This window comes from Sitodiplosis mosellana, unplaced genomic scaffold, assembly GCF_009176505.1.
Source record: "Sitodiplosis mosellana isolate CC-2019 unplaced genomic scaffold, AAFC_SMos_1.0 Smas_scaffold_6226, whole genome shotgun sequence".
In the NCBI taxonomy this organism is placed as follows: domain Eukaryota; kingdom Metazoa; phylum Arthropoda; class Insecta; order Diptera; family Cecidomyiidae; genus Sitodiplosis; species Sitodiplosis mosellana.
The window spans coordinates 17,169,348-17,193,202 of record NW_022601467.1 but is presented as its reverse complement, the minus strand read 5'-3'; the positions used below and the strand labels follow the sequence as shown (position 1 = coordinate 17,193,202).

The following is a 23,855-nucleotide window of genomic DNA, read 5'->3' as shown; positions in this document are numbered from 1 at the left end:
TGTCTCGCTATCTTTTTTTCATCCCATCCAGAAACTTTTTTCTTGTTACTACTATCGTAAGTACAAATTGTACTTAGTACATTTTTCATATCTCTTCTTTTTTATCGAGCATAAAATTCACACTCATCTAATTTCTAAGACTGGAAAGAAGAGAGAACAGAAATTCAAAACCAATACATAATTAAAACACCGGCAAAAAAATACATTCAAAAATTTAAAAGAGAATGTCTTTATTTTCGTTTTGAGGTTGAATGTTAAAGACATTGAAAATTGGTTATAACATTCGGTAATATCGTAGAAAGTTGCTTTCAAATCAAATTATTTTTTTTTTAGAAATTACTTTTAATTTTACTATTTTTAGTATTAAAACATTTCGATTGTTTTTTTTGTTTGTTTCATGTATAGAAGGCTAACAAAATCTTAGACAACTAATACTTCCATTTGTCCATAACATGATTTCGGTTTGATGAGAAGCTGTGTCGACGTTGCATGGATTCGTTTTGATATGCGTTGGATGTGGATGGTGTGGAGACATTAATCTGTATGTCGAGCAGTGAAGGTGGCGTATTCAATTGGCTGTTTTGAACTTTGGCACTTCGCATGGTTGAAGTTAGTCGACTGTTTGATGGAGTTGGAAGATCATTATATTTGACATAATTGAGTGGCTTCTTTCGTTTCGAAGTGTTGTTATCAGTGTCTGCATCACTTGGGTAAACGTTTATTTTAAGACCAAACAATTTTCGGTCCAAAATCAATGGTGGCAATGTTCGGTCTTTTCTCATTTGGTTGTAATGTTCAATTATATTTTCGTAGTTTTTGTGGTCGTCTCCAGAGAAAACGTATGCCATGTGTTCGCCCATCTTTTGACGTACATCAACTGGTACATTTTGACTGCTTCCGCTAATGACTCCACGCAAACATTTTTGCAATTCATCCAAATGGGATTTTCCTTCAGCAAAACCGTAACGACCAAACAGTACCATATTCAGGTGCTTGCGCAAACGTAGATTTTGCTTAACATTTGACTTCGATGGATTCTGCTCATTTTGGCGAATTCGATTGAACAAACCTTGAACATCGGCCATATGTTTAACATTGCACATTGGCGAGTCCAAAACAGCAACTTGGGAGCGCACATACCGGATCAGTGCATCGCGGTTCTTCGGCAAATTTCCACCCAATTGTTGTTTTTGTGGATTTTCATTTGATTCGAAGAATTCTCTCAAGATATTGTGAAAATCTTGCTGATTACTCGCAATGCCATTCACAATTAATACATTTCCATATTGTCGCCATTCCAAACGCACCGACACATTGTACTGTAGCTCACTGTCACGCAGAAATTGATTACCTTTCTCGGAAAGCAATTTTTTGCAATGATCTTTGGTGAGATGGATCGTAGCATCGCTCTTTTCATTAGCGTTCGTTGTCGAATCGGCGGAAACGGGTGATGGTGATCGAGCTGGTTCGTATTTTTCAGGTTCGTCTGGACTCAACGGTATAAAATCGGGTAAAGCACTTGACGTTGTTACATCATCTTTTTGCCCCGACACATTTACATCACTTTCGATGGTTGTGTCGTGATCGGTACTTTGACCCGTTTCATTGAGGTCATCATCTGATTTTTGCGATAGCATTTTTTCTTTCAATTCTTCCAGCGTGTGTATTTTGTCATCGAGCCGCTTAATTGCAGCTTCTTTATCTGCTGCAAAAATGCCCGTTTCCACTGGATCGGCTCTTGGCTCCTTCGTATCGTGTTCTTCTGTATTCAAATTATCAATCGTCATAAAACTTGAGTCATGTGTATTTTCGGAGTATTGCTCGGAGCTGCTCACATCATCAAGATCGTCCATTTCAAAATCGTAATCATCGTACACTTCGATTGGTGGATCGGATGTGTCATGCAAATTGGTTTCATTCACAAACACTACATCATTCTCGGACGTTGTACTTTGATTTGCATTCAAATTGACTGCACGTCGGAAGCGACCGTAAATTGTATTTCCCACGCTCGACACACTATTGCCAAAGTTGAAATTGTAGTCGTTCAAATCGGATGCCAATATGGTGTATCTCGGTCCTTTGTTGTCAATATTGAATGGTGATTTTAGTAACCATCGATAGCTTGTTATGTTCAGACTTAATGGGCCTGGCGTTCGATTTGCACGGCTACAATTTTCGGCATAGTGGCCCCGGCCAGCGCATAGGCAACAATACTTTACTTTAGGCGGACCATTTGGTGACTTCTCTTTTCGAGCCGGTTTCTCGTTGAGTGATGTCTGTAATATTATTTATATTTGGTATATAGGTTAGATTTTCATTCTTTCCATTCTGATTTGAGTCAAATTTTACATACCGTTGAATGATATCGCCGCCATTTGTCTGGGCAAAGGAATGCTTTATGACCCTTTTGCCTACATAGATGGCAAACTATTTCTCGATCACGATTACATTCACCACATCCGTGAGAGTACCTTTGTGATTTTCGACCACACTGTTTCGAAGTGAAGAAAAAGTAATTGATTAGAATATGGAAAAAATGGAACAATTACAAGTAAACCAGATTGTTTGTTGAAACCGTAGGATTATTGTAAGTATCAACATTTTCAACTCTCAATGCTAGATTTTTATGTGAAAACAACAATTGAATAAAAAAAACGTCTTCAATTATTAAAGTGATTTTTTTCAAGTGTAATAAAAATAGAACTCACTAGGAGACAAATCTTATGGGGACATTTGGGCTCCAAATGACCTTCAACGCCGCACATGTAACAGCGCTTCTTGGATGGTGGCCGTGGGCAATTTTTGGCCAAATGGCCCTTTTCTTGGCAATTAAGGCAGCGGAATTGACGACCCCTGGTTGTGTTAATCGCAGGGAATTTGTCCTTATTTGTTATCATCCAGTTGAGGAAGCCTTCTGCAATATAAGAAAAATATTGGAATTATTAATTCACCGGAACAACTTGAGTCATTTTGGCACAATCATAAGAATGTCGCATAACATTTACGTACTTGGCATACGAGCGCGAATATTTCGAACACTAAATGTCTCACCACCCCAAGATTCGTTGTAAAATCGCCTCATTTCGTCATTCCACCCAATTTCGCTGCCAAACAAGCCATCGTCGTCGTCCGCTTCATTCGGAACCGTTTTCATTTCTGTTTCATCTGCTGTGCTTTGTTTTGGCTCCTCCACTGATTTCGATGGTTCTTCTGTTGGTTGTGGTTGTTCCTTATTCGTTTCAGGCTGTTTTTCCTGAATTGCAGTATTTTCCGATTTCGTATCTTCAATCAGAGATTTACCGTCATCATTCAATGATTCCAGGGCATTTTCATCAAATATTCGACCCAAATTCAGCTCATCGGTTTCACCAACTTGATCGGTGACCTCCCATGCATTTGTTTTCTCAGTATCCGATGGATTTGGTTCGGCTTCGACATTTTGATTCTTCTTCGATTTTTTATTTCGACGTTGCAACACCGTTTCGACAATATCGCGCGCTTCAACTGATTCGGTCGACGTTTCGTGTGGACTTTCCGGTTCATCATTTTCACTTTCGTTCTGACCATGCACAATGTACGATAATTTATTAATGAAATCATCTTCGGAACGCTTTTCAGCTGCAGCCTTATTTGCTTTCGCCAATTTTTTCTTGTTGGAATTTTTAACCTTTCCCAATGCTTCGCCACGAACCAAATACGAATTTTCATTGGACGCATCGTTGTCGTCGTCGGTATCATCATCATCATCTTCCGGTAAATCCGAGCTCGAATCATCCGAATGCTTGTGATCCGATTCCCTTGCACTGCCCGAACTTTTACGTTTTCGCAACCGTTTTGATTTTGCGATCGATACATCTTCAACGCCACTGCTGTCTGAATCAGACATTTGCTTTCTTTTACCCGACGCACCTTTTGCGTAGACGGAATCAGGCATATCCGAACTTTCCGATTCGTATACATCAACGGCAGTGAAACTATTGGCACCAACTTCATACGATTTCTTGACGGTTGCTTTCGTTTTGTCTTTCTGCATTTGTTTGGGCGGTGTAAAAATGGCATTATCATTGTCACTGGGAATGGCAGCACGTTTACTTGAACCAACTTTAGCAGTTTTATTACGTAATTGAGTTTCGACCGTTTCGCTGACTTGACACATTTCTTCATCGGAAAGTGTTCCAAATGTTTCGAAACCGAAATTTCGTTGATCATTTTGTCCAATAAAATCGTCGGCCGATTGAATTGAACTGGATGGGCTGGCACAGCGTGCGGTTTTACGACGATTATCACTAACCGCCGTTGGTTCGGTGAATTCATGCTCTTGAGCATTGGTTGGTGCCGTTTCTTCTTCATCGGAACTGTCAAGGTTAATCAACGGTGGTTCTTGCGTTGGAAGAATAATCACATCGTCATCGTCTTTATCCTCTCCATCCACATCGATAATACCCGTGTTAACCGGTTCTGGTTTCAATTCTACACGATTATTTTTCATATTTTTATTTTGATTTGCCTCTGACTTTCTCTTTTTGGCTTTTCTCGACAATGGGTTGAACGGATTCAATCGTTTGGTATTTTCGAGTTGTTTGCCCATTTCCGCTTCGATCGCTTCATCTTCTTTCAGTAGCTGTTTGTATTGGTCGATTGTGTGTTTCTTACTAAATGGATTGATGTGTTTGGTGGCCAAACTCTTGCGAACCATTTCGTTGTTGGTTTTCTGCACATTCGAATTGGAATAATCTTTGTGGCTTGTGGTGGCAGTTGGTTCTTCAATTGCATTCGAGGTAGAATCTTTAAATGGTAAAAATGATACGTACGGTGTGAACTGCTTCGGTGCGGCAGCGACGGTGGCAGTGTTTGTTTCACGACTTTCATCACTTTTCGCATTATCAGGTGCACTTTTGTTCAGATCTGTGGCCGTCACTTTGCCTGGCCTGTAGACACCGGACTGTTTTTCCTTGAAAAATGCCACAAATTTCGATGGACCACTGTGGTGAGTGTTGGTATTTGTGCTCCAGTATCGTTTGGCATTTCGTCGTGGCCCACTTCGATCGGCTTCTGTCGGTGTATTGTAACCGGAATTACTGCCTGACGCATTGTTGTCATCAGCTTTGGATTGATTTGGCGATTCATCGCATCCCGTGTTGTAATGAATATTTGCGTAGAGCAGGTTTTCCACATGCTCTAGATCCTCTCGATCATAGTCTTCATTTTCAATACTATGCTCCTAAAAATTATAAAACATTTCATTTAACACAATATTCAAAATCGATGAGGAAATTTTCGATAAGTAAAAGTAATTTTTCAATGATATTCCTACCTCGCTCATGTTGATTTCTATCGAAATCGATCCGATTTAACTAACGACCTTAACTAAAAACTATTATTTTTTTTTTGACGATTTTCTTTACTCTCTATATTCTTTACTGAACTGTTGACAGTTCAATGTGTCTAGAGCTTATGTTTCTGCCTGTCGAAAGCATGTTAGCACATGGCGACCAAATGTCATGCATACTCTGATGTTATCAATGCATGTCAACAGTTCAATGGAGCCGGCGAATACGAAACAAAACGAATATGAGTTATTTTATCGGCATCAGATGGGAATTTCAATGAATTTCCATATAAATTCCTTTTTCGTTTGGACCAGGACCACTTCACATACGATTGTTTACGTTAAAAAAAATGCGATTTTTTCATTGATAAATGGGTCGGTTGCCGAAAGCTATTTCGAACCACTTAAGTACACTAAGTATGTGGCAGCGCGTGGAAATATTGAACGCGACCAGTAATCAAAGTGTCAAATAACCAACCATTTTTATTTTTCTTTTTCTTTCACGATTCGTAATTGCAGTGCATGTTATTTAAAGTAAAGTTATTGTGAGGAAAATATATTTTCGTTTCATTTTCATTGCAAAAGGTATTGGGCAAATCCATTTAATTTCAAAATTACCGCATGAATGTGATAGAATGTGATGATAATTATGGGTTTGAATAAATTTTCAGGTCATGAAATGTCGGCAAACAGGATTTAACCCATTGTAAATAACACGCAAATGTTTGGCAATGTGCTCAATTGCAACTGCGTTGTATAATAAATCAAAAGCGAATCATTTGCAAAACGGAGGCAGCAAAATCAAAGCGACATCATTATCAAAAGTGAGATTTTCGGCAGATTAACGGTGTGTGTGGTGTTCGGCGATCGTTTTTTCCCTTGTTGTTATTGTTGCTCGTTGAATTGAGAAACGATACGAACAAACACAGTCGAACGGGACGGACCGCAGAGTCAAAATAATGGAAGGAAAAATTGTAATAAAAGAGAATTTTTTCAAGCCATCCGCCGAGGATATCATCAAAAAGTGGAAAATCCAAAATGATATATTCGATCGGCGAAGGCATGCAACGAACAAAAAGGAAATTGTGGATATATCAAAGTCATGGCGCATCCGTGATCGAATGAAAACCGTGAGTGTTGCGTTGGTTGTGTGTTTAAATGTTGGCGTTGATCCACCGGATGTGTTTAAAATAACGCCATGCGCACGATTGGAATGCTGGATTGATCCGTCGTCGATGTCACCGCAAAAGGCGCTCGAATTAATCGGTGCCAATCTACAGAAACAGTATGAACGATGGCAGCCACGGGCACGATACAAGCAATCCTTGGATCCAACCGTTGAGGATGTGAAAAAATTGTGTGTTTCATTGCGTCGCAATGCAAAAGAGGAACGTGTACTGTTCCATTATAATGGGCACGGTGTACCGCGGCCAACAGTCAACGGTGAAATATGGGTATTTAATCGCACATACACCCAATATATTCCGCTGTCGATTTACGATCTACAATCCTGGATGGGATCACCGTCAATTTATGTATACGATTGCTCAAACGCTGGCATCATTGTCAAGTGGTTCATTCAGTTTGCCGAACAGCATGAACGGGAATTTGAGCAAATTGCATCGAGTACCGGAAATTTGAATGCATCGCCCAGCACTCAACCGTGCAATTCATTTCGAAATTGTATCCAATTGGCTGCTTGTAGTGAGGACCAAATTCTACCAATGAATCCACAATTGCCAGCCGATTTATTTACCGCTTGCCTAACCACACCAATCAAAATCGCTTTGAAATGGTTTATGCTACAAAAAACGTCGATTTTGGTGCCGCATCTCACACAGGATCTAATCGATCGCATCCCCGGCCAATTGAACGATAGACGCACCATGCTCGGTGAGCTCAATTGGATTTTCACTGCAATCACCGATACAATTGCATGGAACACACTGCCCAGAGATCTCTTTCAACGACTGTTTCGTCAGGATCTCTTGGTGGCGAGTTTGTTTCGCAATTTTTTGCTCGCCGAACGTATAATGCGCTCATACGATTGCACACCAGTTTCTAGTCCGCAAATTCCAAATGGATATCGGCATCACATGTGGCAAGCATGGGATTTAGCCATCGATTTAGCATTGCAACAACTGCCCGATATCGTTGAACGCAATGCACCATACCAAAATTCACCATTTTTCGAAGATCAATTGACCGCTTTCCATGTTTGGCTTGAACGCGGCAACGAAGAACGTGAACCACCCGAACAACTTCCGATTGGTAAGGAGCATTTCATTTTCCACGTTTTTTTTTTCTTTCCAATTTCAAAATGTAATTCTTTTTCCTCTGTGTTCGTTTAGTTTTACAAGTGCTGCTATCACAAGTACATCGGTTGCGTGCCTTGGAATTGCTTGGAAGATTTTTAGACTTAGGACCGTGGGCAGTAAATTTGGCGTTGAGCGTTGGAATTTTCCCATATGTATTGAAATTGTTGCAAGCATCGGCAAAAGAATTGCGACCGCTGTTGGTGTTTATTTGGGCGAAAATCCTAGCGGTTGATGTTACATGTCAAGTGGACTTGGTCTGTGATCAAGGCCAAAAATACTTTTTATCTGTGTTACAAGATCCAATGATCACACCAAAATATCGCACATTGGCCGCCTTCGTGTTGGCATCAATCGTACACAATTTCCCAATGGGACAGGCGAGTGCACTGCAATCCTCATTAGTTTCCATTTGTTTGGAGCAGATAAACGATCGTTGTGCATCGTTGCGTCAATGGTTGGCAATATGTTTAGGTCATTTATGGCAAAATTATGACAAGGCACGATGGTCGGGCGTACGTGATTTGGCCCATGAAAAACTGTTCAAATTGCTCGAGGATAATGTGCCGGAGGTGAGAGCGGCTGCCGTTTATGCATTGGGCACATTTATCAGTTCTCAGAAAACGGATCGCACCGAGCACGCAGATAATTTGGATCGAAGCATAGCGCTAACACTATTCTCAACGGTTGGCAATGACATGAGCCCGATTGTGAGAATGGAATTGCTGGCCGCTTTACAGTGGATTGTTATGTTGTTTTTGAAAGTATTTAAGGCAGCATCGACACAAGACTCCAATCCCAGCAGTAGTTGGGATAGGAAAATGATGCGCGTATCAAGCTGTGGATCAATCAATAATTTCTCGACGCTGGGATTCAATTCGATTTATATAAAATTGTGGCGTGGTCTATTGTCATTTTGCCATGATCCGTGTCCTGATGTTGTGAAAATGGCCAAGGAAATTGTAATGTATATTATTATCGATTTGACGCCAGCCGAAGAAGCTGACAAAGGAATGTATTCATCAAGTAGCATTAGTTTGCCGCCCAGTCCAAACACTCGAACCGGCTATCTCGGCGGTAGTTCACCACCCGTATCGCACAGTTTGGCCATAAACCGGCATGCAAACGAAAGCATCGGAAGCATCGAGCGAAATAATTCACGAAGCACAACACCGATTCAGAATCGTAATCAACCGGGAAATCGATCGCGGAAAAATTCACGCATCGAAAACGATGGAATTCCGGCCAATTCAACGATAAACGCTGATATCAATATAACATCAGGCAGCTCGTCAAATGACGAAAATCAAGATCCATTGAAACCAAAGCCGATCGTTACAACTAATTACATTTCATGGAGCACGGCCAATGTCACGAATATGGGTGAAAAACATGAAAAATATTTTACAAAATCTCGTTGCAAACATTTGGATGGTAGATTAGTGCGTGACATTGAGTATTCCATACAAAACGGCGTTTCTACCTTGTATTTGACGCAATTATGGGCAGCACAAACACAAAGTACCCCAAATTTAATACGATTTCATCCGTTCGAAGAGCAAATTGCCGTTGCATACAAAGATAAAGTTATGGTCAATGATCGGGATAGTAAAGTGATTCATGCATATGCACCGACTGAAATTCCGCTCAACATTCCAATGCATTGGCGTCATGCACAAAATGTCGAAGTGACATCGTTCGAATTCATCAATCCATCGACACGTGCCCTCGTGTTGATTGGACACGACGATGGATGCATTCGCATTTGGAAACCACCGACTGACAATAAGGAAAAACCCACTCTAATCACGGGCTGGCAAGCGATTAACGATGTGACCAGTGCAAGTCGCATGGTGAACACATGCGGCCTAATCACCACATATCAACCGATGAATAATGTCATTGTGAGCGGCAGCACTGCTAAATGTATACGCTTCTGGGATCCGGAAACGGAACGAAAAGTGGCCGAAATCCCAACCGATAGCGAGGCAGCTGTACGAGTTTTAAGTACATCGAATGAAGGTTTAACCATAGCTGGATTTGATGATGGCTGCTGTAAAATTCTTGACAAACGATGCAACCCATCATCGTCGATTGTGTGTTCGTATCGCGAACACAATGAACGATTGCTAGAATGTTCAATGGTCACCGAAACTGGTACCTTATTCACTGGCTGTCGACAGGGTAGCTGTGTTTGCATTGATTTTCGTAAAAATCTCGTTATGGAACGATGGAAGACAAATCGTGAAGCCACCGCAATGGCTGTTTATCCATATAGCAATATTGTGGCTATTGGGTCCGACTCAGCGATCACACTTTATCATTACAATGGACAAGAATTGAATCGAACACGAAGCAGCAGTGACGGTGTTTATCGTGGAACGCGCAAATATATCTCCTGCTTAACATTTCATCCGCTCAAAGGGCACATCGCCAGTGGCTATTCGGACAATTTAGTATCGGCCTACGAAATGAATGACAAAGTGACCAAACCTATTTCCTATTATTGGTAAAAAGGAAACATAAAATAAAAAGCAACAAGCAACAATCGAACACCGAAGGCACTTAACTATTTAGCGCATTTGTATAAAAGCTATATTTTGTGGCATCAGCTTCGCATATGAAGCACTGTAAATAGAATCCTTCTTTTTTAGCTTTAGATACAATATATCTAAGGACGAAACACGCGACCATTATTTCAACGTGCAAAAACAAAAACAAATAAACCTTTTCGATCATGCATACACTATGAAAAATCTACTATATTCGATCGATATTTGGTGATAAGAAATTAATAATGACGATAATAATGATAAATGATATGTAAGCACTAAGCATGGCCATGTTTGTATCTAAATTATATATATATATATATATATATATATAAAGTATAAACCAAAACACTCTCACACATACTCAAAATAGCCGAAATGAATGAACGGATTTTCACAACTAAAATAGCACACATTGCAGTTCCATTTAACAGAACAAAGAAAATATGTATATATTGCAGCAAAAGAGAGAAAATACATAGCATTTTTCGTTTTTTTTTTCTTTATCAAATCTAGTCCCATGTTTATTCTGTAATTTGTTTCCATTGAAACTGCGACACATGCATCTGTTTGGCTTTCAAATCAGATACCAAAACTGTTTCGTTGCTATGAGTTAAATAAATGTATACATTGATCACGGTCTCTGCTATTCTATCCACACACACATCAACGAAATCATCTTCGATTTGCATTTCTCAGCGATAGAAAAGAAACGGGAATATTTGCATTTAACTAACCATATATTCAAGCAAAATGTGTATGAATTTCCGGAGAGAAGAAAATCAATAAAAAAATATTGAAAAAAACAGAAGATTTTTTTTAATTTCCATTGGATTTTTATCTTTTATCGTTGTGGATGACATAATTCTTGGGAATTCTCACCTTCTATTTTCAGATTGACCATACTGTTGAATTGGCTTGCAGCTGAGCTAACTGTGGCAAAATTTAATGATATGCAAATGACAAAAATAGAACAACATAAAAAAATAAACAAATTGAATTGGTTCAAAAGTATCTTTTATTTCACATTTTAATAACAGGTTTGCATGCAACCTCAATCAATTTTAAAATCTTTATCATTTCAAGCATGACGTTAATCACGGGAGAGTCAATGAACTCAATGGACGAAATAGAGAGATAAAAACAAATTGTGATGAAAAAAAAGTTCGAATCATCAATGTTCTGTAAAATAAAGACTAAACAAATGTAATTATTTGCTGTACAATCAACAGGTGATTAGAAAATCACAATCGGAGCATTGTTTGCCTTACGAGAAGAAAAAAACTAATAGAAAACAAAATGTTAAAATCATGCATATAATTGGCACTCATCATAGGCATTCATAGGTTCACTGTTACATTTTCACTTTGTTATTCGATGTCACCTCGGTTCAAACCACCATCAATTTAATTCAATTATTATAATTGAATACACTTAGCCGTAAACATTGATTGAATATTGTTAAATTTATTAAATACAATTTGAGTTGAGTATTTTCCTATTTCGTCTGTTACTGTCTATTGAATAACACACATTCCTGTGTAATACTTGTTTTTTTTTCTTCGTTATTTCTGACAGTTGATCAATTGTAATTGTGTTATGTCAAAACTATTTTGTGCCATTCGAATCAAAGTGGATTGTTATGAGTGTAGATTGTATGTAGAGTATGAAAGCAGAAATGAACCTGTGAGCATAAAAACGACTTATAAAAACGTAGCCGAACAAAGCGAAACACCTATTTGTTATTCGTTCAATTCGGAACAAATTGTACACTGGTATGTTACGCCGACAAATCTATGTTACGTTTTGATGGGCGATTTTTTTAAGTCGTTTTTATGCTCATGGGTTCAAATAACATTACGTAGATTTAGATAAATATCATCTTATTATGATCTCAATATATGCATATTCTTGTCATTTGAATTGCATGTGATTGACTCTGTGTGTGTTTCGTGCACATTGAATTATCATATCATATAAATAGCACACTGGAACGATGTCAATGTCACTCTTGTGTTGCATCACATAGGTTTTATCACCTATGTCGTCATCGTTAGCAAGGCAACATAATGTGTCTTTTTAATTTTATCCCTTTTTTTTTAAATATTAACTAATATCAAGATCAAGAAAAAAATTATTGGTGTTTAGGTGTTTAGGCAAGAAATATAGTCTTGAAATAAAATTAAAAACCAAGTCTAAATGAGAAAAATCAACGGTAAAATTTACAAAATTCTTTTTCTTTTGTGCAATAGAAAAAATTTCTTTGCTTCCATAGAAATGGCTTCCAGAGATTGGGAAATTCAATAAATATCGAGCGAATGCCATTGATTTTAATCATCATGAGTATTCATTATGTGTGTGTATATGTTTTATGTTTCTTTTTTTTTGTCTTAATGAAAAAACAATTGGGAAACATTTTCCAGCAGCATAGTGGTAGCCCCCTTTACATTTGAACAAAAAATTAAGCCGAACCAATTTGATTTGACTTCAATCAAAAAAATTCGAATTCATACAAATGTGGTAAGCGAGAGCGCATCAAAAATCCACTTAACATTCGACTTTCAAAACAAATAGGAGAGTTTATTTCTAATTTTGATAATCAGTCATTCGAAATGTACAATGTAATGAATGCCGTCAACCAAACTAGTCACGTTTTATACAATAGTTGCCCATAGACAAGATAAATTCAACGCATTGATAAATGTATTTGGTTATTTTTGTCTCGTTTTTCTTTTCATTGCATTGTATTGCACTGATTTGAGAATTAATCATATGAGCTGCATGCGGAAGTACATTACAATTCATGATACGCTCTCGCCTTCGGCCATCTATTCTTTTTATCTCATTTAAAACGATCCTAATAACTTAATTACAATATGGTTTTGTCTTTTTCACGGGACGAACAGTCGCTCGTTTACCCGGTGCCGAACAGGTAACATTCGATTTCACAATAAAGTCGTACACCTTTCTCATATCGTTCGATTTAATTTCATGCGAGGTAATCATTCCGCGGACTTCACACAAGTCTTTATAAGGCAAATAATTAAATAAATGGTAGTTTTGCGGCTGGATGCCAGCTTTTTCAGCGCATATACCTATGGAAAAGGAGAAAATATACCCAATTTTAATCATAACATTTCTGAAACTAATTTTCTAAAAATGCATTACCAGTCAAGAAGACGTCCTCTAGATGGAGCAATGGGGTGTCCATCGATACATTGTACAATTTTTCTGCCGTGTCCATTGTTAACACGTAGCCAGTGCCCGATAGATAATTCGGATAGATACTCTTATCGTACATGTAACGCGGCGTGAACCTACAGTTAATGGACAATTTTCACATTCACTTAGTTATTTCAAATGATTATGATTCACATTTAATTGGAGAAGATTGAAATTTAAATAAATTTTCTTTTGGTTCAATTTCTTTGCCAAATTTACCATTTGCTTCTGAGGTCTAATATTGGTTTCGATTTGCAAAATCGTGTGCCAATCAGCAAATCCTCGTACTGGCAAAGCCGATTTTTGGAAGAAAGTATGCGCACCGTTTGTTCATTGTAACGCTGCAATGTGGCATTATAAATAGGAACGGTGCCACCGAGCAGAAAATGAATTAAATTTGGTACATTGACAAACGTATCGTCATCACATTTCATGATAAACTTCACTGGAATTCCAAATAAATGCAATTAGTGAATTTAAAACTAGGAAATAACAAATCAGATTGCTCTCACCTTTGCCACCGGCACAATTGATATTGATCCATTTCAGCATCATAATGGTTTTCAACGTTAAATTATTGTAGGTATCTATAAAACTCTCCTGTATCAAATCGTTGTGCGTGCGATTCTCTTCAACAATTTTATCTTGTGTATCATTGTTGTCGGTTTGACCAACGAGAAAGACGGTTCGAATTTGAAAATCTACATGACTAGGATCATCCTTATTACTATCACTGATGTTATCGCTAACATTTGCGGAAGACTCCTGTGAACGAAAGATCGAAAAACAAAAAAACGTCAATGCATGAATCACAACAAAAACAAGACATAAAATTACATAACGTCGCATGAATTATGCGGAAAACGTTGGCCTACCTTGTGATGTCTCACAGTGAAATTCCTCCAATCGCCATAATTAATAGGTAAATATTTTCCTTTGAATCGTGAATGCAGCGTTGAGAACTTGGAATAGTTGAATTCAGTTGTGTTTGCCCATGTTTCACGTAATGTTTTCCTAAATAATTAACACATCGTAAATTTGATTTAATTTTTTCTACACATGAGAAACACGTGGAAGTCGTTATTTGAATTTCATTTACCGAATTTCAAAATTTTCAGCTGCCGAACAAATCACGATGAGTAGCAAAATTGGGAAATTCTCTCGGCACAATGTTGGCGGTTCTAAAATGGTTGTATTCACATCGGGTAAAATATAAAATGGTATACTTCGGCTTCGATTCCTGTCCCATCCTGAAAGTGACACTGTTCAAACAGTTTTATATTAATTTTTGTCCAATTTTTCCCTCATCGTTATCTAATCGAATTTTGTTTCTATTGAAAAATATTTGTTGATATACCTACCTCCGAACGATGACCCATCGAAATACAGCGATAAATATAGCTGAGACAATACGATCAGCGTCGATGCAAAGCCAAACAGAAACAAAAACCGTTTGAATGATTTATTTTGGCGCGATGATTTATGCGTGGAAAAGATTTGCAAGTTGCCATATTCGGCGAGAAACCTTGTATCGCCCATATAATTCGAGATACGACGATAAATGACATCCGTTTGATTTGCACGTCGGTTGTTTTGAATTAGCGTACAACTTTCGTTGACCTGGGTATTGTGTATGGTGTTCGATGAATCACTCGCATCGCTGCCGGTATCATTGTCACTTTCTTCGCTCACTTGAATCGAATCGTAATCAACACACTTGTCCATTGCATTGCAGTGATGTGAATTTTGGAAGATTTTTAGCGATGAACAACTGTTTGTTGCCAAACGAAAAAGAAACAGAAAAATTGAAAACGAGGACACACATAAATAATCTTCTAATCTTCACAAGTAATTAGGTAGTTTACTATGTTTGAATAAATTATAGAAGCACAATTTCGACTGACATACCATTTACAGAACCGAAATCAGAATGGCACATTCTGATCAAGTAAAGCACTAGATATACATATATATCGCAACGGACGACACAATTTGCTAATGAATTTAAAAAAAAAACTAATTTGGCTTTCTCAATTCAAATGAATTTTTTTTTCTCTCGTGGAAAAAAAAAGAAACAAAAATAAAGAATCAAAGAAATAGACGGAATACCATATGTTATACTACAAATAGATATCAACACCGATAAAAAAGAAACGATAGAAACTTTTAAATTTATCACAATTGAATTCCGTTAAAACTACATTTCGGCAAGCGTTTCATAGGAATTCGTTTCTTTTTTGCTTTTATTCAATCGGAAAAAATTATCGAACGAGCAGCAGCAGCAGCAGTGCTACAACTGATGAAAACACAATTCACTGTCAAACCCGAAACGTCAAGTGTACAAGTGTATGTATAAACTGCGCTTTTGTATGCGTAACTACGTGTGCGAGTGTATCTCTCTGTGTGTACGCTCAGTCATCGCTAACACAATTGACCGCTTCGTTCGAATTCTAAACCAGACAAAAGGAACCAAAACCATACATGCGTCTGTTTTCCGTTTCAATTTTTTTATGTTAGCATTTTATAAAATTACAAAATATATATATTACACATTATTCGACATTTTGATATTCTTATCAACTAAATTTCTTGGCAAATAGAATTGTAAATCGATAGAAAATTTATTACTTTGTTTGTTGCTTCATCAATATCTGTTTGTTTGTTTTTTTCTGTTTCTTGATGCGGAGAAAATGGTTTTTGTTCGGCACGTAAGAGATATGAATGATTACAGTATAGCTTCCATAGGATGATGAACGGTAACTGGTGCTTGAATGTGATGTGGTGATAGTTCGGCATTGGTATCATAATGATTTTTTACCGGCGATGAAAGTCCATCGGATTTACCGCCCCCGCTGTGCACATAGTTGATGCACGAACTGGTTGGTTCGGTATTGAATGATGCCGAATCGGATATGGATTGATTGCTGCATTTATTATTGATCAATGGTTCGACCAATGTGAAGCAGGCATGATCGGAATCGTCATGCGGTGTCATTGTTGAATAGCCATGGTCTGATTCACCATTTGGAAGTCGCCGAAAGTATCCAGCACTTCGATATGGTGAATCAGATGAAACGGTGCCCATATTATTTCGCTTATCAACTACATCATTGCCCAGTCCATTGTGTGGCAAAATTGTATCGTAGTCTAGCCGTGATAATGGTAATCCGAAATTATGCTCCACCACCATTGATTCCACATACAAATGCTCAGAGCCTATGTGATTTAAAAAAAAAAAGAGCAGATAAGAATTTTTCATTATTTAGAAAAAAACAGAAGAAAAACGACGAAAGAAGAAATTGTGACATAAACTTGATAAAAATACTCCAAAAAATGTGGACATTCCTTTTGAAATGATAAATGACTGACATTTATCGCTATTTTCTACTCTTATCGTCGAATAAAAGTTTATTTGGGGATATTCCAAATGATGTAAGTATTTTAGTTTCCAAAAAAAACAAAACAGAAACAAATATAAAAGTGTCAAGGTTAAGTTCATACCCGGCTCTAAATTATTCCGATAGCAGTACATTGCGAAGCCGATGACTAAAAATAGAACAACAACAGCACCAATTGCGATTGGACCGATGGCTGCATAGCCTGATGGTAAAATCGAATCGATAATAACACCAAGGTCACCATCGCCATACGGTGTATTCGATCCGAGAATTCCACCAAAGCAACTCGATTGATGGGTACAAAATGGTGATAGTAAAATTGTTTGATCGATATCAATCTCGCACCACACACAGCCCAAAATACCCAAACAATCCAGTTGACTCGAATACATTTCGCACGTGAAATTCACACATTGGCCCAATAAATTGAGCTTATCAGATCTTGATGCTTTCTTATTCGGAATGAACTCTTCGACGGGTCGTGTGCATATTTCAATGCTGTCGAAGAGATTGATTTTCTTGTCGAATGTATTTTTGTCGTCTTCAAGTAAATCAGCGTACATATATTCGGTCACAATGGAACCGATACTGAGACTGTCTATGGGACATTCGCACGGACATTCACAATTCATAAGCTCGATTCGTTTGCAGTTAAAGCAAAGCTTGTCAACTGTACTGCATGGACAAAATGCAGCACCTCCTCCGCCCTCCGTCGAATTTTTCTAAACAAATAAAAGAATCAATGAGTTAATTTGATTGATTTTTGATGTAATGGCATCGACCTACCATAATCACAAATAAATTGGTATTCGGAACGGCTTCAATTTGATACTTGGTTCGCTCACCGTTGACAACGTTCGTCAAAGCACCAGCAACGGACGTATTGAACTTGTAGTACCGTTCAATTTTTCGATTCAACAAATTTTGGCACATTCGTTTCTGCACCAATGATTTATGCAGTAAAATGTCGTTGGCAATCAGCGATTCACAGTGTGTAATATGTTCATTCAAATTGAATTGCATATCAAATGTGGACAATTGCATTTTGGAATCGAAATTATTGGGATAAACCACTAAATAACCATATTCATCGATGAGAAAGCATTTGATATTTTCATCGCTGCGGCAAAAGTCACTTGATTGCAGCAAGACTTGGTAAAGGAAGCCCAATGTCACATCTATCGATACAATGGCGGCTGCATTGCGTTGATGACGATTTCCCGAGCCTGTCCCTCCTCCTCCACCTTCTGGTAATCGAACATTTTCAAAAATTAAATACGATATGGTAATGATGAAACCACCTCCTCCAATATCCAAATATGGAGGTGTTATGATTAATTTGCCCGCATTTTTAATGGCTCTCTGGAACCAGGTACGTCGACTTGGATCAAAGTCGTTTGGCAATGCAAATCCTGGATACATCAGCATTATTCCATTCATCGATGTAATGTACCTTCTGATTACGTACTTTTCGATTTTGCTTCGGAATTGATGTTGAATACGAAGCAGCTCAATTGAATGGGACAACGTCAGAACATCGCTACGCACATGTGGCTGCAAACCGGGGTTCGTGAGCAAATTCGTCGTGTCTTTGATGTATGCCATTATATTTTCAATGCGATGGTAACACTGTTCACGATACTGTTTGTCTTCATTCGAATCATTTTCATATTCACACATGGTTGACAGATGCTGGAAGGGCGATTTGAATGATCGCGGGCTTAAGTACAATGTTGCTGTGTTTAATACTGAAATTTGCTTAAAATATTGGCACAATTTCGGAGCCAATCCTTGTGGATTGCTCAATTTTGTCGAAATTGCTAAATCCAAACGATGGAAAAGGAGCGGATTTTCGGGTTCGGTGTATGTTTCAACCGAAATGTTACTGAGCATTTCCGGCTTTGCAACACGATTCGTTGATGCCAACATAACTGGAGATACCGGAGTCTTGTACGCATGGATACTTGATGCAACCAATATGGGCTTTTCTTCTACTGGAGACGATTGCGGCAGCGGAGGCGATTCCGTTTGTGGTAATATATGCACCAAGCATACAATGTACCAATCGGATAAACGACGCCAACGATACACTTTCTGTAAGAATGAAGAGATTTGAAATTAGAATCGTTGAAAAATCAAATCAATTTCTTCTGTTGAATATTTCATCAAATTTCCGGAGAAAAAAAAAAATGCAAAACTTGCCGATTTCTTGCGATTCCATAAGTTTGCCTTGGAAATTTGCACGATGCCCGTTTCTTCAGTCAACCATCGTTGGCGAATATTTTCGGGTGCCTTTTCGAAATATTTGATATCGGTCGGGTAAGTGGGATCATAGCTCGCGATGTTTGGTCGTGGAAATGACGGATGCCAAACTGTCACACCATTTTTATCACAGAGAAATGCATAAGTCTCATCACCATTTGAATACTGATTAAAGTGATAAATTAAATCTTCCGCCAAATCCGACAGATAAATTGAAATACCAACGATCCCATAGTGTTGGCAGGTTTTTGTTATATAAATTACTTGATCTAAAAGAGATTAGAAATGAATTGAAATCAGAATTATTTTTATGATGAAAAAAAAAATTGTTCAACAATAATAGTTTAAATTGTTTGTAGAAAAAAAAATTGAGAGAATTTTGTGTTTCAATTAAAAAGTACCTTTTACACTTTGATCATAAAACGGCTGATGAACGATAATTTGTGACTTGAGAAATGGTTGTTTGAACCAAATATCAGCTACGGCTGCTGCGGCAGTGGCAAACATATCGTTTATGTTTCGATAATTGACGATATACATTTTTCCGTTTTGATTGTAGGCAACAAGCTGATTGTACCACGATTTTGTCGTACTGTTGTCCACATCAATGGCATATTTGGAGTAGTTCTGGGCGGCAATATCACCCAAAAACTCCTTTCCGTGTATACTTCGTTTTTCGTCTAAAATAAATGTCATTATTTGTTGATTACTTTTCAATGTGGTACAGAAAACCACAACCAATTCAACATTTTCAAATATTTTAATGACTTTTTTTTTAAGTCAAAGCTAAAGACTCACCCAAAATTATTGCACATGTATTAATAACAACGGGTTGCTTTAACCTCTTTTGCTTTGCTGCTATAACTTCTAGCACGGATTTAGTTTCCGGCAGTTGTGCTATCCAACCTCGGCTAAGATACGAAAGATACACAATCTGGAGTGGGGTTGATTTCGTATCAACTGGCAAAGCGCCCAAATCCGATTGTGATTTTATCCATTCGAACGCATATTCAAAAGCCAACGAATGATTGGTTATGCTGGTGTCCTTCTCCAATGACTCTATGAATTTTCTCAATTGACTTTTGTTATTCGAATTCATTGCATAGAACGTTTTTGAGCTGTCCATTATGTGAACACTGTTGGAGATTGCCATCACAAATAGTTGATCATTCTCATTAAGAAGATTCAAAATAATTTGAGCTGTTGCAAAAAAATCGAAAAGGGAAACGACATTGAATTTTTTTCATTCGAAAAAAAAAATTGAAAAATTAAATATATTCTTTTCTTACCAAATGATTTGGTCACGTCAAGTGAATCTGAATTGGTGGTCATGGTTCCAACGTCAACAATCAAAACGATCTTTTTTGAATCCACGGATGAAGCATACAAAAACCTGATAATTGAATTCGATTAGAGTGTGCAATACAACTTTCGATTTTCATGTCAGTCGCCCAAGTCGAATAAAAAGGAACACATGATGTGCGTAATGTTCTATTTACCTGTGATGTTCATTCGGAACGGTATTGCGACAATTGGTGCTGCTTATTTGGTTATCTCTAGGTAAAAAAAATACATCACGAAATTGTGGCAAATGTGTTGCGGACAAGTCAATATTCTTCAGTGTTTCCATCAGTCTTTTGTTGATTGTGAAATTTTTGTCATCATTCTCGTTCAAATGGCCGGCATTTTTCAGGAAGTTCAACACTTCAATCGCCTTTTTCTTATTGATACCGCCAATGAACTCGCTTTGATTTGAATCACCGCTCAGATCATATGCGCTGCGTTCGGCGTGTTTTGGTGTCGACGAACATGGTAAAATGATTGGATCCAGTAGCAATTTGCGTGGTCGATCAATATTCTCCGTAAAAATATTTAAAAATTTCTGATTGGTTTCGTTTAAAATACGTAAAGCTGCGGCGAATTTCGCCTCAATTTTGGTGGCAACTGAGTTGAGAATTTTCGTATCGTTGTGATCAATCGACGACGATGGCACACGTTCGAGTGAATCAAACTCACTTTGAATGGCCGGAATGAGCAGTTCATGGTCTTCAATCGATTTCAATTGTAAATTGAGATCGCGTGTCAAATCCGATATGGCATACCTTTGAATAATTGGATTTGTACCGATTTGTGATGAAGCTGACGATAGTGCGTCATACGATGTAGATTTCGATGGTGCCGACCGATAAGACGTTGACTGGCTACCTGTCGGCCCTGAGCCATAGCTCGACACTTCATCGTTCGTGGCCACAAATTGAATTCCCCAACTTATGGTTATCAGTAAATAGGCTAAGTAACAGAACACCGAACCATCATGATAAATTGGGCTTATCTTAAATAATAACATTTTCCTGGCATTTAACTCATATATTTTTTTACATCCGCTTGTCAAGCCCACTTAATTTTACATTGCCACTCTTCCAAAATCGTATAACTTTAACGCATCGAATCAAATTGCTGGCAAAATGATTCTCTCACATTTTCGTTTGTTGTTGCTGCCACCAAACAAACGGCTTTTGATGTTTTGCTCTCTTTATCAATTGTCGTCAGTCGTTTTCCTCTTAACATTCGCACATTGTAAATACAATACGATTTATTTTTGAAAATTTTCCCCGTCTAATAATTCCAATGAAAACTTGCAGCCAATTTAGTGTAATTTTAATTTTGTATGAAAAAAAAATTTCCCCGGAAGACAGAAACATAAATTTACAAACACATTTCGATGATTGGTGGTGGAAAACCTTTGTTGTCTCGCGGACACTTTGTTTATATCAATATTGACATTGTTTATAGATGCACTACCGCCATACTGTTGTGAACACAATTACACATTAAACCAAAACTACAATGTGTACAACTTTTGCGACAAACACACTGACGGCTCAGCATTCCTTATGTGTAAGATTGTTTGGTTGTGACATTTGACTGTGGATTGATATGATGCCAAGAGCTCAAGTATCGTTAGACCCAAGAAATGGGGTACGTTCCATCATATGTACACCTCACACATACCGAATTCAATCGATTGTTAGCAGTTTTAAACACAAATATTAGCCATGAACATTCCAGTTTAAGTCAATTTGCTCATCGATATTTGTTGTTGCTTATAAATAATTTTATTTTGATATCGGTAATCCATGTTTACTTTTCGATTCCACAACAAATACAAACCATCCAAAGTACACGTATTTAACGATACTTTATGTTTACTTGGCCGTTACCATTGCTATGTGTACCGTGTATATTATTTCTAATGCAATGAAAGCAAATTAAGAAACGTTGACTGTTCTTTTTCTTTTCCTCGACGTAATTTAATGTCGACAAATTTTATTCAGTACAATACAATATTAGAATGCACTCAATACAAATGGAGGTTTCACATAAGCTTTGAATTGATTTACAATAGTAGTAAAGTGCACAATTCATTGCGTTCAAACACTGATAACATTTCTACTTGTAGCCGAACCGGTTGTGCTTATCATACGGTGTTCTTCCATTCCAAAAAAAAATATTTTCGGAAGTACAATTAGCTCAAAATTGCACAATTTCTGTTTCAAAATCGATCACAATCGCTTATAATGAATGAATTTGCGTCAAAAATTTCCGTTATGAATAATTGGAATGATATATTTCATTGTCTTACAATTACTTTGAATTGATTTTGATTATGAAATGGTATGGAATATTCTATTTCGAATGTTTTTTTATTTATTACCGAAATTGAATTCGGTAAGAGCTGCCTTGAGTATAAAAATTAACCGAAAAAATCGAACTTAACGACCAGGAAATGATTTTCAATTTTCACTCTGAAAACGAAGAAAACTTTCCGAGGAACTGTTCTCAATGAGAAACAAAATGCGCACTGTCGATAAAAGTCGATTGCATTGATAAGGTAAAATAAAGGTACTATATAAAAAAAGATCATCAACAAATAAAATCATAAGTAGTTGAATGTGCGCGTTAAAACAAGCTAAACGTACAGTTTATGTGCGAATAAAAATGACAGCAGTATCCGTGTATATCACTCTATTTGTGATAATTTTAGTGTTATGTGGTTTTTTGGTAAGAAATGTTAACCAGTACATAACTGTCGATTCAAAATGATTATGATCATCCTGTTGGCCTGTTTTTTTTCTCATTCAGCTTTTTGTTTTATTCTTTCTATTTCTCTTGAAGTATTGTTGCATTCGCAAAGATCAAAATCATTTTATATCGGTGGTGGCGGCATCGACGACGATGACGTCGGTCAACACGATTTCAAGATCTCTTGATGCGGAAAGAACACATCAACAATCACTTTCGCGTACATACAACCAACTTTATTCAGACCCACCGCCATCGTATGATGAAATTGTCCTTGATATTCGCTTGACCAACTCAAAACCAAATACGGCTATTGTATATTAATCGTTGTATCGACATTTACGTGTAGAAAAAAAAATACCGCAAAAGTTATATTTAAAAATAAACCGAAAAAGAAGCAGAATAAAATAGAGAAACACAAATAAACACACATGAATATGCATTTAAGCTTAGGCTAATTTATAAAAATGCTAGAGTGTTCTTTTTTTCATTTCCAATTTTTAAAGTTAGGTTGATTTTTGTTGTTGTTGTTGTTGTTGTTGAAGTATGGGAAAATTCTGCTGAAAAGTGAATCGTTTTCTTCAGTCAGTCTCACGATTATTTCGTCGATTAATTTTCGCTAATTGTCGTTTCAATCGGAAACCGCTCCTTCTGTGACGATGTCTTCGGTGTTCTTCAGGTGCATCTGGTT

General features: G+C 37.4%; 4 protein-coding genes across 4 annotated transcripts; 1 reads left to right on the top strand and 3 right to left on the bottom strand.

The window, feature by feature from the left end:
- Positions 1-201: 201 nt before the first annotated feature.
- On the bottom strand, positions 202-5,747 carry LOC129577772 (uncharacterized). The gene is made up of 5 exons (XM_055465340.1): positions 5,318-5,747; positions 3,013-5,224; positions 2,712-2,917; positions 2,357-2,494; positions 202-2,279 (listed from the first exon to the last, which is right to left on the bottom strand). Exons 1-5 carry the CDS (start codon positions 5,324-5,326, stop codon positions 429-431), a joined length of 4,416 nt encoding a protein of 1,471 aa, XP_055321315.1. The 5' UTR covers positions 5,327-5,747; the 3' UTR covers positions 202-428.
- Positions 5,748-5,787: 40 nt separating this feature from the next.
- Positions 5,788-10,482, top strand: LOC129577774 (regulatory-associated protein of mTOR). The gene is made up of 3 exons (XM_055465343.1): positions 5,788-5,917; positions 6,004-7,603; positions 7,684-10,482. Exons 2-3 carry the CDS (start codon positions 6,292-6,294, stop codon positions 10,158-10,160), a joined length of 3,789 nt encoding a protein of 1,262 aa, XP_055321318.1. The 5' UTR covers positions 5,788-5,917; positions 6,004-6,291; the 3' UTR covers positions 10,161-10,482.
- Positions 10,483-12,545: 2,063 nt separating this feature from the next.
- On the bottom strand, positions 12,546-15,756 carry LOC129577778 (beta-1,3-galactosyltransferase 5-like). Its single transcript, XM_055465348.1, has 9 exons — positions 15,531-15,756; positions 15,330-15,416; positions 14,783-15,192; positions 14,521-14,683; positions 14,297-14,435; positions 13,934-14,186; positions 13,641-13,866; positions 13,368-13,516; positions 12,546-13,294 (listed from the first exon to the last, which is right to left on the bottom strand). Exons 3-9 carry the CDS (start codon positions 15,144-15,146, stop codon positions 13,065-13,067), a joined length of 1,524 nt encoding a protein of 507 aa, XP_055321323.1. The 5' UTR covers positions 15,147-15,192; positions 15,330-15,416; positions 15,531-15,756; the 3' UTR covers positions 12,546-13,064.
- Positions 15,757-15,909: 153 nt separating this feature from the next.
- Positions 15,910-22,945, bottom strand: LOC129577773 (VWFA and cache domain-containing protein CG16868). Its single transcript, XM_055465341.1, has 8 exons — positions 20,581-22,945; positions 20,371-20,474; positions 19,880-20,281; positions 19,483-19,761; positions 19,022-19,350; positions 17,606-18,913; positions 16,923-17,541; positions 15,910-16,637 (listed from the first exon to the last, which is right to left on the bottom strand). Exons 1-8 carry the CDS (start codon positions 21,426-21,428, stop codon positions 16,147-16,149), a joined length of 4,380 nt encoding a protein of 1,459 aa, XP_055321316.1. The 5' UTR covers positions 21,429-22,945; the 3' UTR covers positions 15,910-16,146.
- Between the last annotated feature and the right edge of the window lie 910 nt (positions 22,946-23,855).

What these genes read in the sequence shown, in the direction of transcription:
- LOC129577772 (XM_055465340.1), bottom strand. An exon ending in CCCATAAGATTTGTCTCCTA is followed by an intron (nt 2,495 to 2,711) that starts GTGAGTTCTATT and finishes ACTTCGAAACAG; the next exon opens with TGTGGTCGAAAATCACAAAG. An exon ending in GGCGGCGATATCATTCAACG is followed by an intron (nt 2,280 to 2,356) that starts GTATGTAAAATT and finishes ATAATATTACAG; the next exon opens with ACATCACTCAACGAGAAACC.
- LOC129577774 (XM_055465343.1), top strand. Translation starts at nt 6,292, where the DNA reads ATGGAAGGAAAAATTGTAATAAAAGAGAATTTTTTCAAGCCATCCGCC. An exon ending in ACCCGAACAACTTCCGATTG is followed by an intron (nt 7,604 to 7,683) that starts GTAAGGAGCATT and finishes GTGTTCGTTTAG; the next exon opens with TTTTACAAGTGCTGCTATCA.
- LOC129577778 (XM_055465348.1), bottom strand. Translation starts at nt 15,146, where the DNA reads ATGGACAAGTGTGTTGATTACGATTCGATTCAAGTGAGCGAAGAAAGT. An exon ending in CAATTGTGCCGGTGGCAAAG is followed by an intron (nt 13,867 to 13,933) that starts GTGAGAGCAATC and finishes TTGGAATTCCAG; the next exon opens with TGAAGTTTATCATGAAATGT. An exon ending in AGAGGACGTCTTCTTGACTG is followed by an intron (nt 13,295 to 13,367) that starts GTAATGCATTTT and finishes CCTTTTCCATAG; the next exon opens with GTATATGCGCTGAAAAAGCT.
- LOC129577773 (XM_055465341.1), bottom strand. Translation starts at nt 21,428, where the DNA reads ATGTTATTATTTAAGATAAGCCCAATTTATCATGATGGTTCGGTGTTC. An exon ending in GTTCCGAATGAACATCACAG is followed by an intron (nt 20,475 to 20,580) that starts GTAAATAGAACA and finishes TTCAATTATCAG; the next exon opens with GTTTTTGTATGCTTCATCCG. An exon ending in TATGGAATCGCAAGAAATCG is followed by an intron (nt 18,914 to 19,021) that starts GCAAGTTTTGCA and finishes TCATTCTTACAG; the next exon opens with AAAGTGTATCGTTGGCGTCG.